The 17,509-nt window shown below is 31.4% G+C and overlaps 1 protein-coding gene across 1 annotated transcript; it reads left to right on the forward strand.

Annotated features, from left to right (window-relative positions):
* Positions 1–2,404: 2,404 nt before the first annotated feature.
* On the forward strand, positions 2,405–7,580 carry LOC143046676 (uncharacterized). Its single transcript, XM_076219786.1, has 4 exons — positions 2,405–2,424; positions 3,463–3,526; positions 6,559–6,936; positions 7,417–7,580. Exons 1-4 carry the CDS (start codon positions 2,422–2,424, stop codon positions 7,518–7,520), a joined length of 549 nt encoding a protein of 182 aa, XP_076075901.1. The 5' UTR covers positions 2,405–2,421; the 3' UTR covers positions 7,521–7,580.
* Positions 7,581–17,509: the final 9,929 nt, after the last annotated feature.

Below are 17,509 nucleotides of genomic sequence, written 5' to 3' on the forward strand. Positions count from 1 at the left end.
ACGTAGTGGAAACACTATGGTCATACATCAGATTAATAGCCCTGTTTTACTTTTCCCCGTAATAGCTTCGCAATTGCATACTCTGGTGCATATACTTTTCATATTTATAAACAAGATTATGGTACTATGCCTTCAGGGCATTTATATAAAAAGATGGGGTAAAGTGGTCCATCGGGGTATGCGATTTCTAAGCTATTTAATGCGGGGTCCACACATTGCCGATTACTGCTCCCGTTTGAAATCAGACAACGATACGACACGAAAAGTGAAAAAAGTCAGATTACTATCCTTAATTATCTGGTATGTCCTATCATTGTCTGAACGCAGTCGTTTAAGTTCGTAACAGATTCCTACGGGTCGGGAAGGGTACAAAAAGTTCGGCGAAGCACCCCGACAGTTAGGTGCGTCCTGTAACATTCGGGGGGAAACTCAGCCGATTTTGTCTAGTCGGATTACAATCGTGTCTATGTCGTGACAGATTCTGCTGTATCGGATCAAAATCCTAACAATGTTCTGTGTATTTTGGACGGTGTCCTGTGGAACGGGAATGATCTGAAGAAATTTTTCATTGATGTTTTTTGGCAAATTGAGTCTAGATTGCATCAAGATCCTGTCGATTGCGAATCGTTTTTGCCTAAAACGTTCTGGAACAGTCCCGTTATTAATACGAAATTCGTTAATAATAGCCACGTCAGAGTCCCGACAATTCGGTGTTGACATGAATAACAATTATGTGGTCATTTTTATAAATTTTCTGTTCACAAAACTTTGATTTTTTCGAAAAACTAAGGATTTTCTTATCCCAGGCATAGATTACCTTAGCCGTATTTGGCACAACTTTTTGGAATTTTGGATCCTCAATGCTCTTCAACTTTTTATTTGTTTGGTTTATACCTATTTTGATATGAGCGTCACGGATGAGTCTTATGTAGACGAAACGCCCGTCTGGCGTACTAAATTATAATCCTGGTACCTTTGATAACTATTTACAGAATATAATACGACTGAGACCAGACAAAGCCGTTTGCAATGCGATAGAGCGGACCGTAATAGGATTACGCTCCGACTGTACCTGATCATCCCGAGTATGCCGACATTTTTTGAACGGATAACTTCCGTCAGCGTCGGTTCACTGTCTGGTCACTGCCTGATTTCTGTCGGATTATATTCGGTAGAATCGGGACGCAGTCGTGACAGACTTACTCGAATTTTACCAGGCAAAAGATACAAATCGGATTAGAGGCGGATTGAGAACGGGATGATCGGGATAAATTCGTTTGGAAACGGTTGAATATCGACGCTTCCTGAACAATATCTGATTGTTGTCGTGATTAAATTATTTTGTTACAATTTTTTATTAAAGTTTGAATTTCCATCAACGATTCACATGATCTTGATCAGACTTTAAAGAATTGACATTACTATACGACGTGTCACGGTGCTTTTCTATCCAAATTCATGTATTTGGTTATGAAGTTATATTTGTTATTCTCATCGGATTTTGTCTAATGCTTAGTCCGTTTCCGTGTGTGTTACATTTTAATGTTGTGTCGTTGTTCTTCTCTTATATTTAATGCATTTCCCTCAGTTTTGGTTTGTTACCCCCATTTTGTTTTTTATTCATAGATTTACGAGTTTTAAACAACGGTATACTACTGTTGCCTTTATTTTTTACTAATTTTAATCGGGAAAGGTCCTGTCAAGGACGGCAGTAAAAATCGTGAATGTGTGACCCCAGCTTTTATAAGGGATAAAATAAAACAGGGATTGAATCGTGGAAATTAATCTGAAAGTAAGGTAGTGTATCGCACGTTATTCCAAAATTTCCGTTTAACATTTGGTGTTTGAACAATGTATAACTTTTTGTTAGGAGACAAACAGCACTATATATATAATAGATTGAATAGTTAATGTGTGTGCACATGACACTTATTGCACTCAACTTAAACATGTTGGTCAGCATTGTCAAGAACAAACAGGGTTCCTGATAATACAATATACACATAGTATAACCATATAAATAAATTCAATATTTACTGCATTCATTTGGAAATCAATCCATCTTCTATCATTTTAGTATAATACATATTTTGCAGGATTACGATTTTTTACCCTCTTAAAAAGTTGCAAACCAATATAATATATTAATACGATAGTTTCATCAACAATGTTCCTTTCAAACTATGTTAATGAATTCTTTAAATAATTACAGAATATCATATTACTTGATGCGTACGATCTAGATCAGAATCTAATGATATGACAATATAGGCATTTGATTTGTATGCGGATGCAATGATATAGAATTACGTGACTTGAAACATTACAAAATAAACAACAACATTTCATATATATATATATATATATATATATATATGTTTGAACGTGCTCCTCGTCATTTCTGTCTGGTACCGAGTCGAAATGGTGAGTTGCGGTGTGATTAATCTAACCAATACTTAGCGTAATATCTAATTTATTTTAAACACTATGAATCTTAACTTCATATCTACAGTTCGTTTATTTTTTTAATTCTTAAGTCATTAAAACACATAATTAATTGTTTTTTTTCCATTATTGTATTTTACAAATTTAGTGTAAAAAGCATACCACCATAGAGCTGCATATTGTGTTGAACACCGGGAATTTGCTGTTGCCTTTATTTAATACGCGCGTTATTCACTGTGCACCAAATTTTTGTATGTTATTTCTTCATAGACAGAAAAAAATATTACAGTCATTTCTTATAATTTAATTCTAAATTCCATTTTAAACTGTAGAAAACCTCGAAAAAACGTTGATGACGTCACGGTCACATGACTAATTTATGTCTATGGTCTGATAACAAAATAACGTCAGCCAATCAGAAGACGCGTTACATCCAAAATTAAATTATTCAACGATCATCCCAAATGTTGTATTACTTAGTTTTTTACCCAGGGAATAAAGAAAAGTAAAATTTAGAGAAATCTTTAGGAACTGTAGGTCCTCAATGTACTTTATATTATTTTATACTTTATTTTCCCTTTTTATTTTGTTATTCAAGCGCAACTGATTAGTCTCGAAGATCGCTCGTATGGTGTATACAATTTAATGTTTGTTGTATAAGCATACATATGTTTGTAAATATTTAAGATCTGAAGATTAAAAAATAACAATCATTATACAAGGATTTTGTTAATATTAAAACCAACCAAAAGAAGTAGGATTATTCATTTTCTAATTTTTCGGCCCGAAAGAAAGACCATTTAAAATGTTCTTTCAATACATATTTCATAGTTTGTTGATGATATTGGACGCTTTCATACCAATGCTATTAAGACTCAGGTTACACTAGATACATGTAAGTCTGCCTCATATAATATATTTAACAGATAAACATTTGTCGTTTCAACAACCCCCTTTCACCAGTTATATCTTTTAGCATTTGAATTTAATATATCATTATATCACTTGTCATTTCAGGTTTCAATTAAGCTTATTACCTATGGTGTATTCGTTTTGTTGATTACTGTCGATGATGCGTATTGTAAGTTAAATATTAAACATAATATTTGCATTTTAAAAAGTATAATCACAATAATAATGAACTGCGAGGAAAATTCAAAACGGAAAGTCCCTAATCAAATAGCAAAATCGAAAGCTCAAACACATCAAACGAATGGATAACAACTGACGTATTCCAGACATTTTTTGATAACGATGTTGTTTGTTAGAACTTGTCGTAAACGTGTTTGCAAGTTATTGATATCAATACCAAATAAAAATAGGAATTGAGATGTACCTTTTTCAATTTGCGTCGATTAAACGGTAAAATCTGTATAAAGCATAATAATTTTTTTGTGTATGGTCATTTAAAAATTGATAAGAGTCAGCTATGCTGTCAGTATTTGACATTAGAAGTAAATGATTTGCACTATTCATGATATTTATCTATAGTTATCAAAGGTACCAGGATTTTAATTTGGTACGCCAGACGCGCGTTTCGTCTAAATAAGACTCATCAGTGACCCTCCTATCAAAATATTTATAAAGTCAAACAAGTACAAAATTGAAGAGCATTGAGGATCCAAAATTCCAAAAAGTTGTGCCAAATACGGCTAAGGTTATCTATGAATCTATATCAGTTGTGAAATTAATTAAAGGACTTTTAAACCATATCTGTTACAAAATTCAAGATGAAAGATTTAAATCATTCCGTTTGTATGTATCAACCGTACGATACCATTTATTACCTATAATACTGATTGCTGTCAATATATCATTTAGAATCTGGAAGAAACCAATCAGCACCTATAATACCTGAATACTGATTGCTATTAATATATCATTTAGAATTTTTTCTTGTATGGTTGATGATCTATCTTTAAAAACTTAAACTTAAATCGGTTTTTAGTATTTGAGAGGACAGTTAACAAACATATCATTTTTCTTTTTAAATTTAAACAATTATCGTTTAAGGTAAACTATATAATTATACGTATCTCTAATCTTGGTAATTGTTATTCAAGTCTAAAAACAGCCGCAAAAACCATTTATTAAGGATATTGCGAATTTAACATATTGAAGGTAGTGGCGTACATACAATTATTCTTTATATTCCACCTCCGTAACACATTTTCTCAAATTTATCTAAACTTCGTTAAATGCCAATATAGACTTTGATGTCACTAGATAACGTTTATTTATGTATAATAATCATGTCGAAAACTGTTCTGCACATGATTTGATAAAAACCTGTTTCACATTTAGTCGGCATATTAATCTTAAGAGTAACCATAATGTCAGTTATCACTACATAACGTTAACTTTTTATACCCCCGCTTTAAAAAAATTGGTTAATAATGTTTTACCTCTGTCTGTCTGTCAGTCCATCCGTCCGTCAGTCCGTCTGTCCTTCTGTCCCACAAATATTGCAGTCGCATCTTTCCCAGAAACTACATTAAATACAGCACCTGAGATCACCCCCAGTTTTGGTGTGATTTCTTGTTGCTTAGTCTTTAGTTTTCTATGAAGTGTCTACTGTACTATTATTTGTCTGTTTGTCTTTTTTTAGCCATGGCGTTGTCAAATTATTTTCAATCTATGAGTTTGACTTTCCCTCTGGTATATTTCGTCCCTCTTTTACAAGCATTTCGAAAATTCGGTTTCAGAGTTTATAGAAGTCATTTATACCGTGGGATGCGTTTTCAGATTCATTACTCCACAACTTCCTGTTTACCGTACACTTGTATAATTTTACACATGATAGCCAAGTTGAACATTTTCGTCACATTTTTCTCTAACTAGAACTTATAAAGAGGCATTTGTGAAATTTGGTTTCAGGGTTTATATAAGGTAGCTATACAATGTGACTTAACAACTTCCTGTTAACGGAAATATTTCGACGGGGGTATCACCAGTGAGCAGTAGCTCACAGTTTCACTTGTTTATTATGTGTAAAATGTCATATATTGCGTTTAGATGTAAAAAATTACATGGTGTCAAACTAAGAAACCAAAAATCCATACTAATTGCTTTTTAAACCGATCCCGTTACAGGGCTAAAATGTACCTTGTCTGTTCAACCGCCATGTGAAACGTAAATTGAAACAGATCCTTTCTATTTCAAATTTCAGAAATAAAAAAAAAAGAATAGTAGAAAACTATTTGTCACATCACTCTTTGAGTAGATAGGTTTCAGAAAATGTACTAGTTATAATATTCTTTATTGGACAAATACGTATGGATTGTTTGCAAGAAATGAACGAAGGTATTTTTTTTTCTCAGCCAAATAACACTGAATGTTTTTGTTCGCTATTTTTCCTCAATTGAGTTTAATAACTGATCTGTAACTGTTTTTGTTCTATCGATTAGATATTTTGATAGAATCTTGACGATTTAAAGAGTGTCGTATTGGTATGTTGACTAAATACCTGTGCATTGTTGAATTAAACATTGAAAGTTAAAATATGAGGTAACTGACAAAGAGACAACAATCCATCAGAGACATAAAAAAGTAGGTTTAATCAACTAAAGAGGACGATAGGGAAAAAGTCATGCTGCCTTTCATATGTTGTTTTGTGTTTTTACGGAGGGGTTGCTCACTCCATGGTGTTGTCCCCTCATATGTCTTTTTATTCATCATTAAAAGCACGCCTTAAAATGAAATAGATTTATTATCTGAAAAATATCAATGAATATGATATGTTTCAAGTTACTGACGTTTTTCCGTTATTAATAATACGAACGGAGTTCATTTGTAAAATAATTTTTAGTTGTTTAAATATTTTTTTTTTAATTTATAGACGCATTCATAAAAAAAGAAGATGCGAGTCACAAGAAAACACATGATTTAAAAATACAATACATTATATAAATTCCATGCGTTCAAAGTTTAACTTAGACAATGGCCTGTACAACGCATCGATTTCGGAAACATGTCTTGAAATCGTTATGATAGCTAGTTAAGATTTTCAAGGATTTATCAATATTTAATTATATAAGTTACAAAACATGTACGATATTGCAAATGAAAAACAAACTGATATATTTTAACATATGTTTATTCTGGTTTCTTTAGCGGAAGAAAATACAACTATCAACACATCAACCGAAGTTCAAACAACCACAATGACTAGTGAAACAACACCAATGAGGGGTGAAACAACAACAGTGAGAGATGAAACAACAACCGTGAGCAGTGAAACTACAGCGACTGACAAAACAACAGAAAATACGGCAGATGCAACAACAATGACTGACAAAGCAACAACTATAGCTGCTGTAATTACAACAATGGTTAAAGAAACAACGACTACAGAAACAGCATCCTTATCGTTGACGGCATCTGAATCTCCGATAAATACTGTACAAATAGACATTGGAACAACAACGGAGCAAACAGCAATAACATCGGGAGATGATGCAACTATATCTAACAAAATGAATTCGAATATAGGTATACATATTAAATTACTACATATGATGTTGTATTCCAGCATATAAAGCCATAAACTTTATAATTTTTTAAACCGACCTTGCAAGGGCTGTTTATTCAGTCAGGGTTGTTAATAACTTCCATCAATATCATTTGTTTAAAGAGACATTACATAAACTGCTTATAAAAGATTTTGTCATTTCACCTGGAAACTCAACATCCACATGACACAAATTTTCTTAAAATGTGTATTTAGAAAAACATGTGCCTATCAATTGAATAGTTTCAAATGTTATGGTGAATATTTTGTCAATCACATGGGAGGTTATAATCGTATAAGATTCTTTGATTAATCATAAAAAAAAGAGAAAAAGCAATGTATCATGTTCTGAAAAAAAGATAAATAAATAACAAGCAAACTTTCTGGTTTTGTGTCCTAGATAGTGTTACTTTCATTGTTCATTATTCATGTTATTCAATATCACATTTTTATGTTTGTAGAATCATCACTTGGAAGTGGAAGTGAGGAATCAACCAATACTTTTTATAGCCCGTTTTTAAGCGTTGTCATGAGTGTTATTTTGACTAGGTTCCATTTTTTGTGAATGTTAAAAATACGAATTGCATTAATGAGGTGTATTGTTGGCTATAAAATTTGAAAACATTGTATAGTAATTTGGTTATTTCTTATCATTTAGACGATAAAACTGTGCAAAAATATATCATCACGTTACATCACTTATGATTAGGGTTATTACTGTTACAATTGTTCATAGTTTAGAAAATTTTGTGTATTAAGAATTGGAATATGTGGTTTGTTTAGCAACGTTTCATCTAGACCAAATCACGTTGAAGGTAAGCAATATAGGTCAGCGTACGACATTTAACAATGAGCAAAACTCATACCTCATAGGAAGCTTTAATGGCACCTGAGTGACAAATATAAAATAACAGACAACTACGGCCTAAATTATGTACAAATGTTGAACAAACACAGCAAAATCGGGAAATAAATTTTATACACATGCACAAATGAAAACAACTCAATAACATGATTCTGACTTGGGACGGGCATATATAATATAGTGTATACGATAAGGTTGGTTAACTATTTTTGCGATCGCGTAAGCCCTCCCAAAAACTGGTACAGTGGTGTCATAGCACGACATAAGAATGCACTATAAAAATCAGTCAAGAAGGAAACTCGTCAGATAGATACAAAACACAGAAACAACAAGCAAAAACATAAAAGACACTACGTACATATAAGAGAGTATTCGATTTTAACTGAAGCTAGTTTAAAGCCCAAAGCTAATAAAAAACATATACCTAAATAGACTAAAATATCAATCAGCACGCAATTACTAGTAACTTCAAATTGAATTAGTCGTCATTAACAATTAACGAAAATAACATGATCTTGTACAATGCCAATTTAAAAGTATCGACATATTATAGGACCGTGAATTCGGAGTATATTTTAATAGACAGGCTCGGCAAAGAACAACACCGTAATATTTGCAATCCGGTTGTTATGAATTACAGCTAAATTTTTGAAACCAATTTTTCGTTCCCATTTATCCTTTTTTCGGCATTCATATGAAACTCATAATATTTTTGCTCGTATTCATTAACAGTGATTGTAGGTAACATTATTTAAGCCGAATGTCAGTTGCTAAGTAAATAACTTAACAGATTGATCGTTTTCTGAAAAAAAAATAACCTATTGGGTAAACAAAAATGTAACATTGTTATTAGTTGCTAGGTAAATTAAATGATGATAGTTCTGCCTTGGTGATTATGTTTATTTTAAATATGGGATCTTATAATTTTAGTATAATGATCCGATCTGCATCTTTTGTCATTAATTATCTGTTGTTTGGGTTCATTAACGGAATAAAATAAGTATAAAAAATTACGTCATTTAAAATATAACAAAATAAACAACAATTAACATGTTCAAGGTAACACCGCGTTGATCTGACCAAAAACACGGTGGGTGATGTAAATTATCAGACTTATTCAAATAAAGATGGTTATAAAGAAAATTCTCAAAACTTTTTTTCAATCTTTCGAAAGTCTTTCAATACAGTACTTAAATTACATTTTGCTCATCCTTGTCTAATAAATATATATATATATTTTGGAGAAGGTAAGTTACAAGATTTATCTGCTCTTCTGTCTGTTTGTTGTTTCTTTGACACAATTCCAATTCTCAATTTTACTATATATATGTTATGTATATATGTTGGACACCTACATGCAAAGTTTAATCTTCTCAAGCGATTTATAAATTTCGAACAGCGGAATACTACTGTTGCCTTTACTTGTTTCAATTTGAAGATTCTTATGACTTCAACGTTTCAACATAAAGACAAATTAAGGCAACAGTAGTATACCCTGTTCGAAATTCATAAATCGATTGAGAAAAATAAAATATCCGGGTTACAAACTAAAACTGAGGGAAAACACATCACATAAAAGAGGGGAAAAAACGAAACAACAAAAACACAACACTAAAGTGCAACACACACAGAAACGAACTATAGTATAACAATGGCCATTTTCCTGACTTGGGACAGGACATTTTAAGAACAAAATGGTGGGTTGAACCTGGTTTTGTGGCTAATCAAACCTCCCGCTTTTATGGCAATGTTACATGTAACATTAACATGACAACATTCCATTACAGGACTATAATACAAATAAATGGGATAACATACAGGACAGAGAAACACTCCAATAATAGCTATCAAAGGGTTTATAATTTAATACACCAAACGCGCGTTTCGTCTACATATTACCAATCAGTGACGCCCGGATAAAACAAGTCAGCGAGCCAAAAACAAGTACAAAGTTGAAGAGCAATGATAACCAAAAGTTCCAAAATGTTGTGCAAATACGGCTAAGGCTATTTGCCTGGAATAAAAAAAAAATCCTTGAATAATATCCCTTTGTTATGTTCTCTTTAAGTAATGTGTAATTATATATTTGTTTGGGGGCCAGCTGAGGGACGCCGTCGGGTGCGGGAATTTCTCGCTACATTGAAGACCTGTTGGTGACCTTCTGCTGTTGTTTTTTCTATGGTCGGGTTGTTGTCTCTTTGACACATTCCCTATTTCCATTCTCAATTTTAGTAATACATTGACGGTGTGTTTTATATAGCCCGTTTCTATGTATGTTGACATTTGTTTTTAAAGCAGTTCAGTGTATCTGTTCTTGCGTCGCTTTCCTCTTAAACTAGTAATTAAATGTGTTTCCCTAAGTTGTGATTTGTCCCGCAGGTTTGTTTTGCTTGATCGACTTATAATAATAAATATCGATAATATCGTGTCTAAATACGACCAGGAAGTGATCTGCTGGATACGAAGAGTTGTTATCGCACAATATTTGGACTGCATATGGATATCACATGACATCGTTGTTTAAACTTTATATATCTGTTGATCTCATATGGTATCTCAACTATATTTCTACACCCTAATGATAACTCGGTAGCGAACCCTTCCTACAGGTATAAACATGGCATTAACGACTACAAAAATGACCTTTTTTTGTTATCGAAGCTCTTTAAACACAAGCAAATACGCACATGGTAACTCGTACTGCAAATACAAATAGTTTAATAGTCAATTTCATTTTTTTCAATTAAGATTTAAGCTAATGTAACATGTGTTATGTTCATCCTTCACCTACATGAATAAAGGCTGTTATGTAGATATGAGATATGTTATGTAATGAATAAAAAATCTAAAAAACACACACTTAATTGATGTGTAAGTTGTACGCATAATCCCTTTATGATACGTTTCTCATTGCTAATTTGCATTTTTTTCATAGACCTCTATATCAAATTATTGAACTTTATGGAACAACCCTTTAGTAAATCAAGTTATATAAAGGAACTCAATGAAAAAAATAAAACTTATAAAAAATGGAAAGACAAGTGTCATAACAATCGTTCTTATATCGATTTTGTTAAAAGCATATCAATCAATGCTTGTTTCATTTTTACTGGTGGATGACATATATATTTAAACTACCTTTAACTTAACGTTTTTAAAATTTAAATGAAATATGTAAAGAATAACCAGTTGATTTTTGTTTAACTTAAAAAAAAAAACAACATGAAAAGATGTCTTAATATGTGTAGTATGAACCTGTCTATTGTAATCAGTTATATACCTTGCTATGAAACTAAATTTGAGAGAAATATGCAAATATTGTGCTAAATTATCGATATAACGACAGATTATGATTGGTTGCTTAGACTGGAACTTTTTCGATTTTTACCTTTATTTTTGTATTTAGTAAATATTCTTTTTCAAATGACGATATAAACATCAGGAAGTAATATATTTAAGTGACGATACATATATGCAGTTTTGAACATGTTTTTGTCTTGTTTTCAACTACCGATTATTGACCATAAAAATCTCAAAATTATCTGCCTCATATCTTGACTTTTATCTAGAAATTGATAATGAGTGTCGACTGGAAAGAATTTGAAATCAATCCTTCGTAAGATTTTAAGAATCACGAGTGTGTTGTCTGTAATTGGATATCTTTTTTACAGATGATAGCAGATATATTCCTCATATAGTAACTGCAATAAATTCCCCTTTTCCAGAATGTGACTACTGTTTTATTATCGGGTTTGTACTAACATAAAGTAGACGAGTGCCAAATATGAAGCAGGGTCGACCTACACGTCCGGCCTTCAACAATGACCAAAAACCATATTGCATACGACTTATTTATCCGAGTTATATTGAAAATCCCAAAATGACGATTTTAAATTTTCAATAGAGAAAACTAATATTTTGTTTTTATATTACTAGCTTGAGTGATTGTTCACTATGTTATCATCGTTATGATAAAACTCATTTACTATCTTAAAGATAAGAAGCTTATAAATATAAATACTTTGATAATACATTTTCGTTAAATGTCCCTATCAATGATATTACATTTCGAAAGAGGCGTGCTGACTACTAAGGTGTTGATACTCTCGATTAAACCGTAAAAACTACAAATCAGATAAATACAACTTCTTTGTTAGAAATAAGTATCAATTACAATCATCGTTTAAAATATGTCATGTTTAAACAAAATAATATATCAGATAGATACGATTTCCTCATTACAATTTTGATATTTAACAATGTTGTGCCTTTTACGTTTGAGGAACAGCTGTAAAACAAATGTCAATGTTTTTAAAGTCTAACACTTTATATTTTTAACTCAAAACGGATGATTTTATAACACTGAAATTTGATTTACAGTTTGTCAACGCTCATATTTTTTTTATTATGATTTAGAATATAATACAATTGTATACCCTAGTTTTGTATACCTATAATGAATGTTTATTTTGTTCAAACATTGTTTTCAATTACTAGTAAATGGGGTTTAATACTTTATACAAGTGAGCGGCTTAGCTAGCTATAAAACCATGTCTAATCCACCATATTTACCATAGAAAATTCCTGCACAAAGTCAGAAATATCAAACACGGAAAAATATTTTCTACCGGGTTCCTATCTTGATGAAGCAGTGTACAGAATGTAAATGTATCAAGCAATAAAATATTAAACACATAAATTTTACTTCAAATTATATTTCTTACACCCATGTCCTAGTCCTTAATTAATGTTAAATTAGTACAATATTCCCTAACATATTGACTGAACATAAATTAGGACATTTCATCAAATCTTCTATTGAGATTTCTTAGCAATTTTCATTGAACATTTATCCAATCAAATCATTATGCATAAGTACAAATGCTGTTGATAGATGGCGTACAACAATGGGAGAACACTAATGTAAGTCATACTAATCAACATGTGTTCAAGTTGAATTTAGACAGTATTTTCAAGAATGCAGAGTGACCTTTTTCATAAATGTTAACTTGCAAAAGAACATTTTGAAAATGGTTACATGCGATTAACATATCTATCTATAAAATTCTCCCCACGAATAAAAAGTGTCAAGAGTTCCAAATTTCCAAATAGATGAATATCTTCTTCATTTTCTTATCATATCCCTTATAATTTACAAATTAAATATATGTTTTCAAATACCCAAATCACAATTATAAAATATTTACACAAGTACATTTTATTTTTAAATGCAATCAGTGACAACCGTTTACTATCAACCATCAATGATAATGATATCAAATACCAACTGGAAAAAAACTACAATCAGCAAAAAATTTATATATATATGAATTTCAATATCACAAATCTAATCAGCACCCGACCAATATAATCCCTCTAGCACGGATCACGGGATGAAATTTAAATCTTCATGTTAAACAGTTAAAATGCGTGCGAGTTCGAAACAAAATATAGTATATGATCTTGATCGTATATATTACAACTAATTATTTAAATTGAAACCTGATGATTTTTATCGTTTAAAGTCATGTGTGGTTTTCATATTTACCGCCCACGTTGATACATACGACATAAGACAACATCAGTTGATTAAAATCTAACAGAAATACAAGAGATGGTACTGTTTAAATAATAAATAGTCGAATTAGACTCATGAAACTCAAATTAAAGAGTTATTAACATTTTTTCCTCAATTTATATGCTCTTATTGCGTAGTGTCAATATTCTATGGAATTTCTATTTCACAACAACATGAACAAGTGTTTAAGGAATTACTATTATTTATAATTATATAATTATCAAAATTAAAAAAAAAACAAGTTGTGATTTCGTCTGATATTCAGGACATTTTACTAATGCCAATTTATTTTTTTGAGTTGAGTGTAAATTTAGTTTTTAGGCAGTTTTACATCAAAGCATTCATCATGTTCAATCTATGTGTTTCAAAATCTTATACATTTAATTCCTGTCCTGACATGTTTAATCAGGGGACGATATGGTGCTGAGCATTTTGTGTAGATAGTTGTTTTCTTCATCTTTTTTATAAGCTTTGAATTTTTTGTGTTATTAAAATTTGCTGTTACAAGATGTTAGAAATTATTATAAATCAAGGAATGTGACTCCCTCATACAAAGCTCTGAATCCTTTCACGGATTTGGCTATACTTTTTTGACCTTTTGGATTATAGCTCTTCATCTTTTATATAAGCTTTAGATTTAAACTATTTTGGCCACGAGCATCACTGAAGAGGCATGTACTTTCGAAATGCGCATCTGGTGCAGGAAAATTGGTACCGTAAATGTTATTACTATCACTAGGTCGCTGCCTCTGCTGGTGGACTGTTAGTCCCCGAGGGTATCACCTGCCCAGTAGCCAGTACTTCGGTACTGGCATGAAAATACGGATTTGTTGTGTTATTAAAATTTGCTGTTACAAGATGTTAGAAATTATTATAAATTAAGGAATGTGACTCCCTCATACAAAGCTCTGAATCCTTTCACGGATTTGGCTATACTTTTTTGACCTTTTGGATTATAGCTCTTCATCTTTTATATAAGCTTTAGATTTAAACTATTTTGGCCACGAGCATCACTGAAGAGACATGTATTGTCGAAATGCGCATCTGGTGCAGGAAAATTGGTACCGTTAATGTTATTGTGATGAAACTGTAATGCGTTGAATATTAGTATCTACATTTGCCTTTATTTAAACAATGATTTGATAATTTTCAGCAGCACTGTATTATCAATGTTTCGATATTGTTTGTATTAAAGTACCGAAAGACTTATAGCATGTATATAGAAGATACGAAATGCAGATGCAATTACATGTGGTTGAAATCTAATAAATAAGAACTTTGAATTTCGTTTGTTCATTGTACTGAATTCGTTAAAAAAAAAAACACTAAAAAGAAGGGTAAATTACACATCAAAACTAAATACATTTAATTTAATTTTGAATGTTACGCGTCTTCCAATTGGCTGTCAAGCTATCTGGTATTGCTTACAATTAAATGTAAGAATCATATAAGCATACTGTTTGTAAAGTATACCATTTTAATGAATTATACAGCCATACAATAACAGTAAATTCAGTAAATACCTAAATTATTCAAAAGTTTGACGTTTTGACTAGTACATGCTTCGAAAAAACTTATAGCAACACCATTGCATATCAATATATTAAAGCATAAAATGCAATTTTGATTCTATAATGACTGGCAAACAAAATATTGGACGACGCTTGCGATCTATACTAATCGAGTCGAAATATGTTTTTGCTATTTAGCAAATCTTGATCATGAAAAATGTAAAATTCAAATTGCGCAATCAAGACAAAACCGCTGGATTTGTTTTGAACTATTCAAAGTCAGGAACCTGTTGTTTGTTGATATGATTCATCGAAGATGGATAACAGTAGTATACCGGTGTTCAAAAGTTACAAATTGAGGGAAAACAAATCCGGGTCTCACAACAAAACCGAGGGAAACCCACTAACTTTAACATGTATAAGGGGAACAACAGGGACACTGACGTGCAACAAAAACAAACACTAACACACACAGAAACGAACTATTTGACAACAACTGCCAAAATCCCGATTTTGCACAGGAATTTCCGAGAAAAAAATGGTGGGGCGAACATAGGCTGATGGCTTAAATATCTCCCGCTTGACGCTACATGACACGTAAGTATTTCTCGTTTCTCGTTTTTCATATAGATAAGACTGTTGGTTTTCCTATTTGAATATATTTCAACTATTCTGTTCCTTAAGCATGTTAAGAGCTTAATGCTCTATGTGACCCACGGCTCTGTGTTCAAATTTTGATATATTGACCTATAATTGTTTATTTTTACATTTTGACTTGGATGGATATTTAAATCGTTGGCAAAAACAATAAACTAGTTGAGGCCAGACGAAGGATATCGAATAGGGTTGATTGTGATTAGAAGTTGCCATGTTTTTACATACACCCAGGTGTGCCATGCATGTATTATCAAATCTTTCTGTCTTTCCTTTTTTTGTTTTTTTTCTTCATTCATATAATAATCTCATTTAGTGGTGTTTTTAATTGTACGTTTGTGTTATCTAGAGGATGAAAGATAGAAAGAAAAAACGAAATGTTTTATTGTCTTTCTCAAACGTTTAATCAAATACAATAATTGAAAGATAAGTCATGGACACCGAATGTCAATCATTAAAGAATTTATTTTAATAATTGTGATTTGAGATGCACATCGGTATATAGCATTGCATATTACATTCTCGTCAGTTTGTTTTTAATATTTGCAAGCAAAATTTGATTCGAACAGAAGAGACGATATACAATCCATGTACACGGCGTAGATGTGACCGAAGAAACTATGATCAAAAACGGCTTGTACATGACTATAAATGACATATACTTGACAATAGCACTATTCCAAATTCCATGCAGATACGATAACGTGTTGACTGGTAGTTCATTTTTTTTTTTAATTTTTTGATTTATTTATACACAGTTGTCAAAAAATCTAAAGCAAACAACATCAATTATTTTGAATGCGCAAAAACTTAAAGGATATAAGCAGAACATTCTATTATAGGTTAAATTTACTTAAGGGAGTTGCTGCCAAATTAATTATTTAGTTGCACTTTTGATATAACCGGTGGATTGTGTCGCTAGCTTTAAAGAAATCAAATAACATACACACGGCTTCTTTTTTGTTCAACCAAACACATTTTTTTTCACAAACTTCATGCACAATTCAACATCAACACAAATTACAATTATAAAATATAGATATACAAAAATATAAATATAAAGTATATACATGATATATCTATTCACAAAAAAGTCTTTAAGGTACAGGTATACATACGATTAACATGCAGAAATTCGTGTGGGGTTTCATACAAACTATAAAATATCAGATCAAATAAATCAATAGATTCAGTAAAGTTAAATAAACTCAGTAAAGTGCAATTTAAAACATAGACATTAGAGTTCACTTAAAGTAAATACATAGTCAAAATAACACCCATGACTCCGTAAATGAATGAATTATAAAATCTAATGGCTAATTCTTCACAACCATTTTCCATTGATTCTGGAATAAAAAGAAACATGATTATAAAAACGAGTATGAATAATAAACACAAATTACAATATAACTGAGGTTATTTTCATATCTATGATCAGATGATTCAATTTATCATTATAGCACCAAATAATAATTTCTAAATTAGCAAACAACGGATGTGACGTCACAATTATATTAAAAGAAAGAAAGTCGTTTGTTTAAGTGTTACATATTTGTTTTTCGTTCATTTTTTTTATATAAATAAGGCCGTTAGTTTTCTCGTTTGAATTGTTTTACATTGTCTTATCGGGGTCTTTTATAGCTGACTATGCGGTATGGGCTTTGTTTATTGTTGAAGGCAATACGGTAACCTGTAGTTGTTAATGTCTGTGTCATTTTGGTCTCTTATGGACAGTTGCCTCATTGGCAATCATACCATATCTTCTTTTTTATATAGACCAATGGTGTTTGCTATATAACATTGAAAATAATGTGTTGTTTTTTTCCTCTAGACAAGCATATTTTTGTAAAATTCACATACGATACGTATAGGAAGAAATTAACGTCAAAACGGTTCAGTATGCTTTTATGATTTTTTTCTTGCATATGTTTCCCTTTAAAATACAT

Source organism: Mytilus galloprovincialis, chromosome 9, assembly GCF_965363235.1.
Source record: "Mytilus galloprovincialis chromosome 9, xbMytGall1.hap1.1, whole genome shotgun sequence".
NCBI classification, from domain to species: Eukaryota; Metazoa; Mollusca; class Bivalvia; order Mytilida; family Mytilidae; genus Mytilus; species Mytilus galloprovincialis.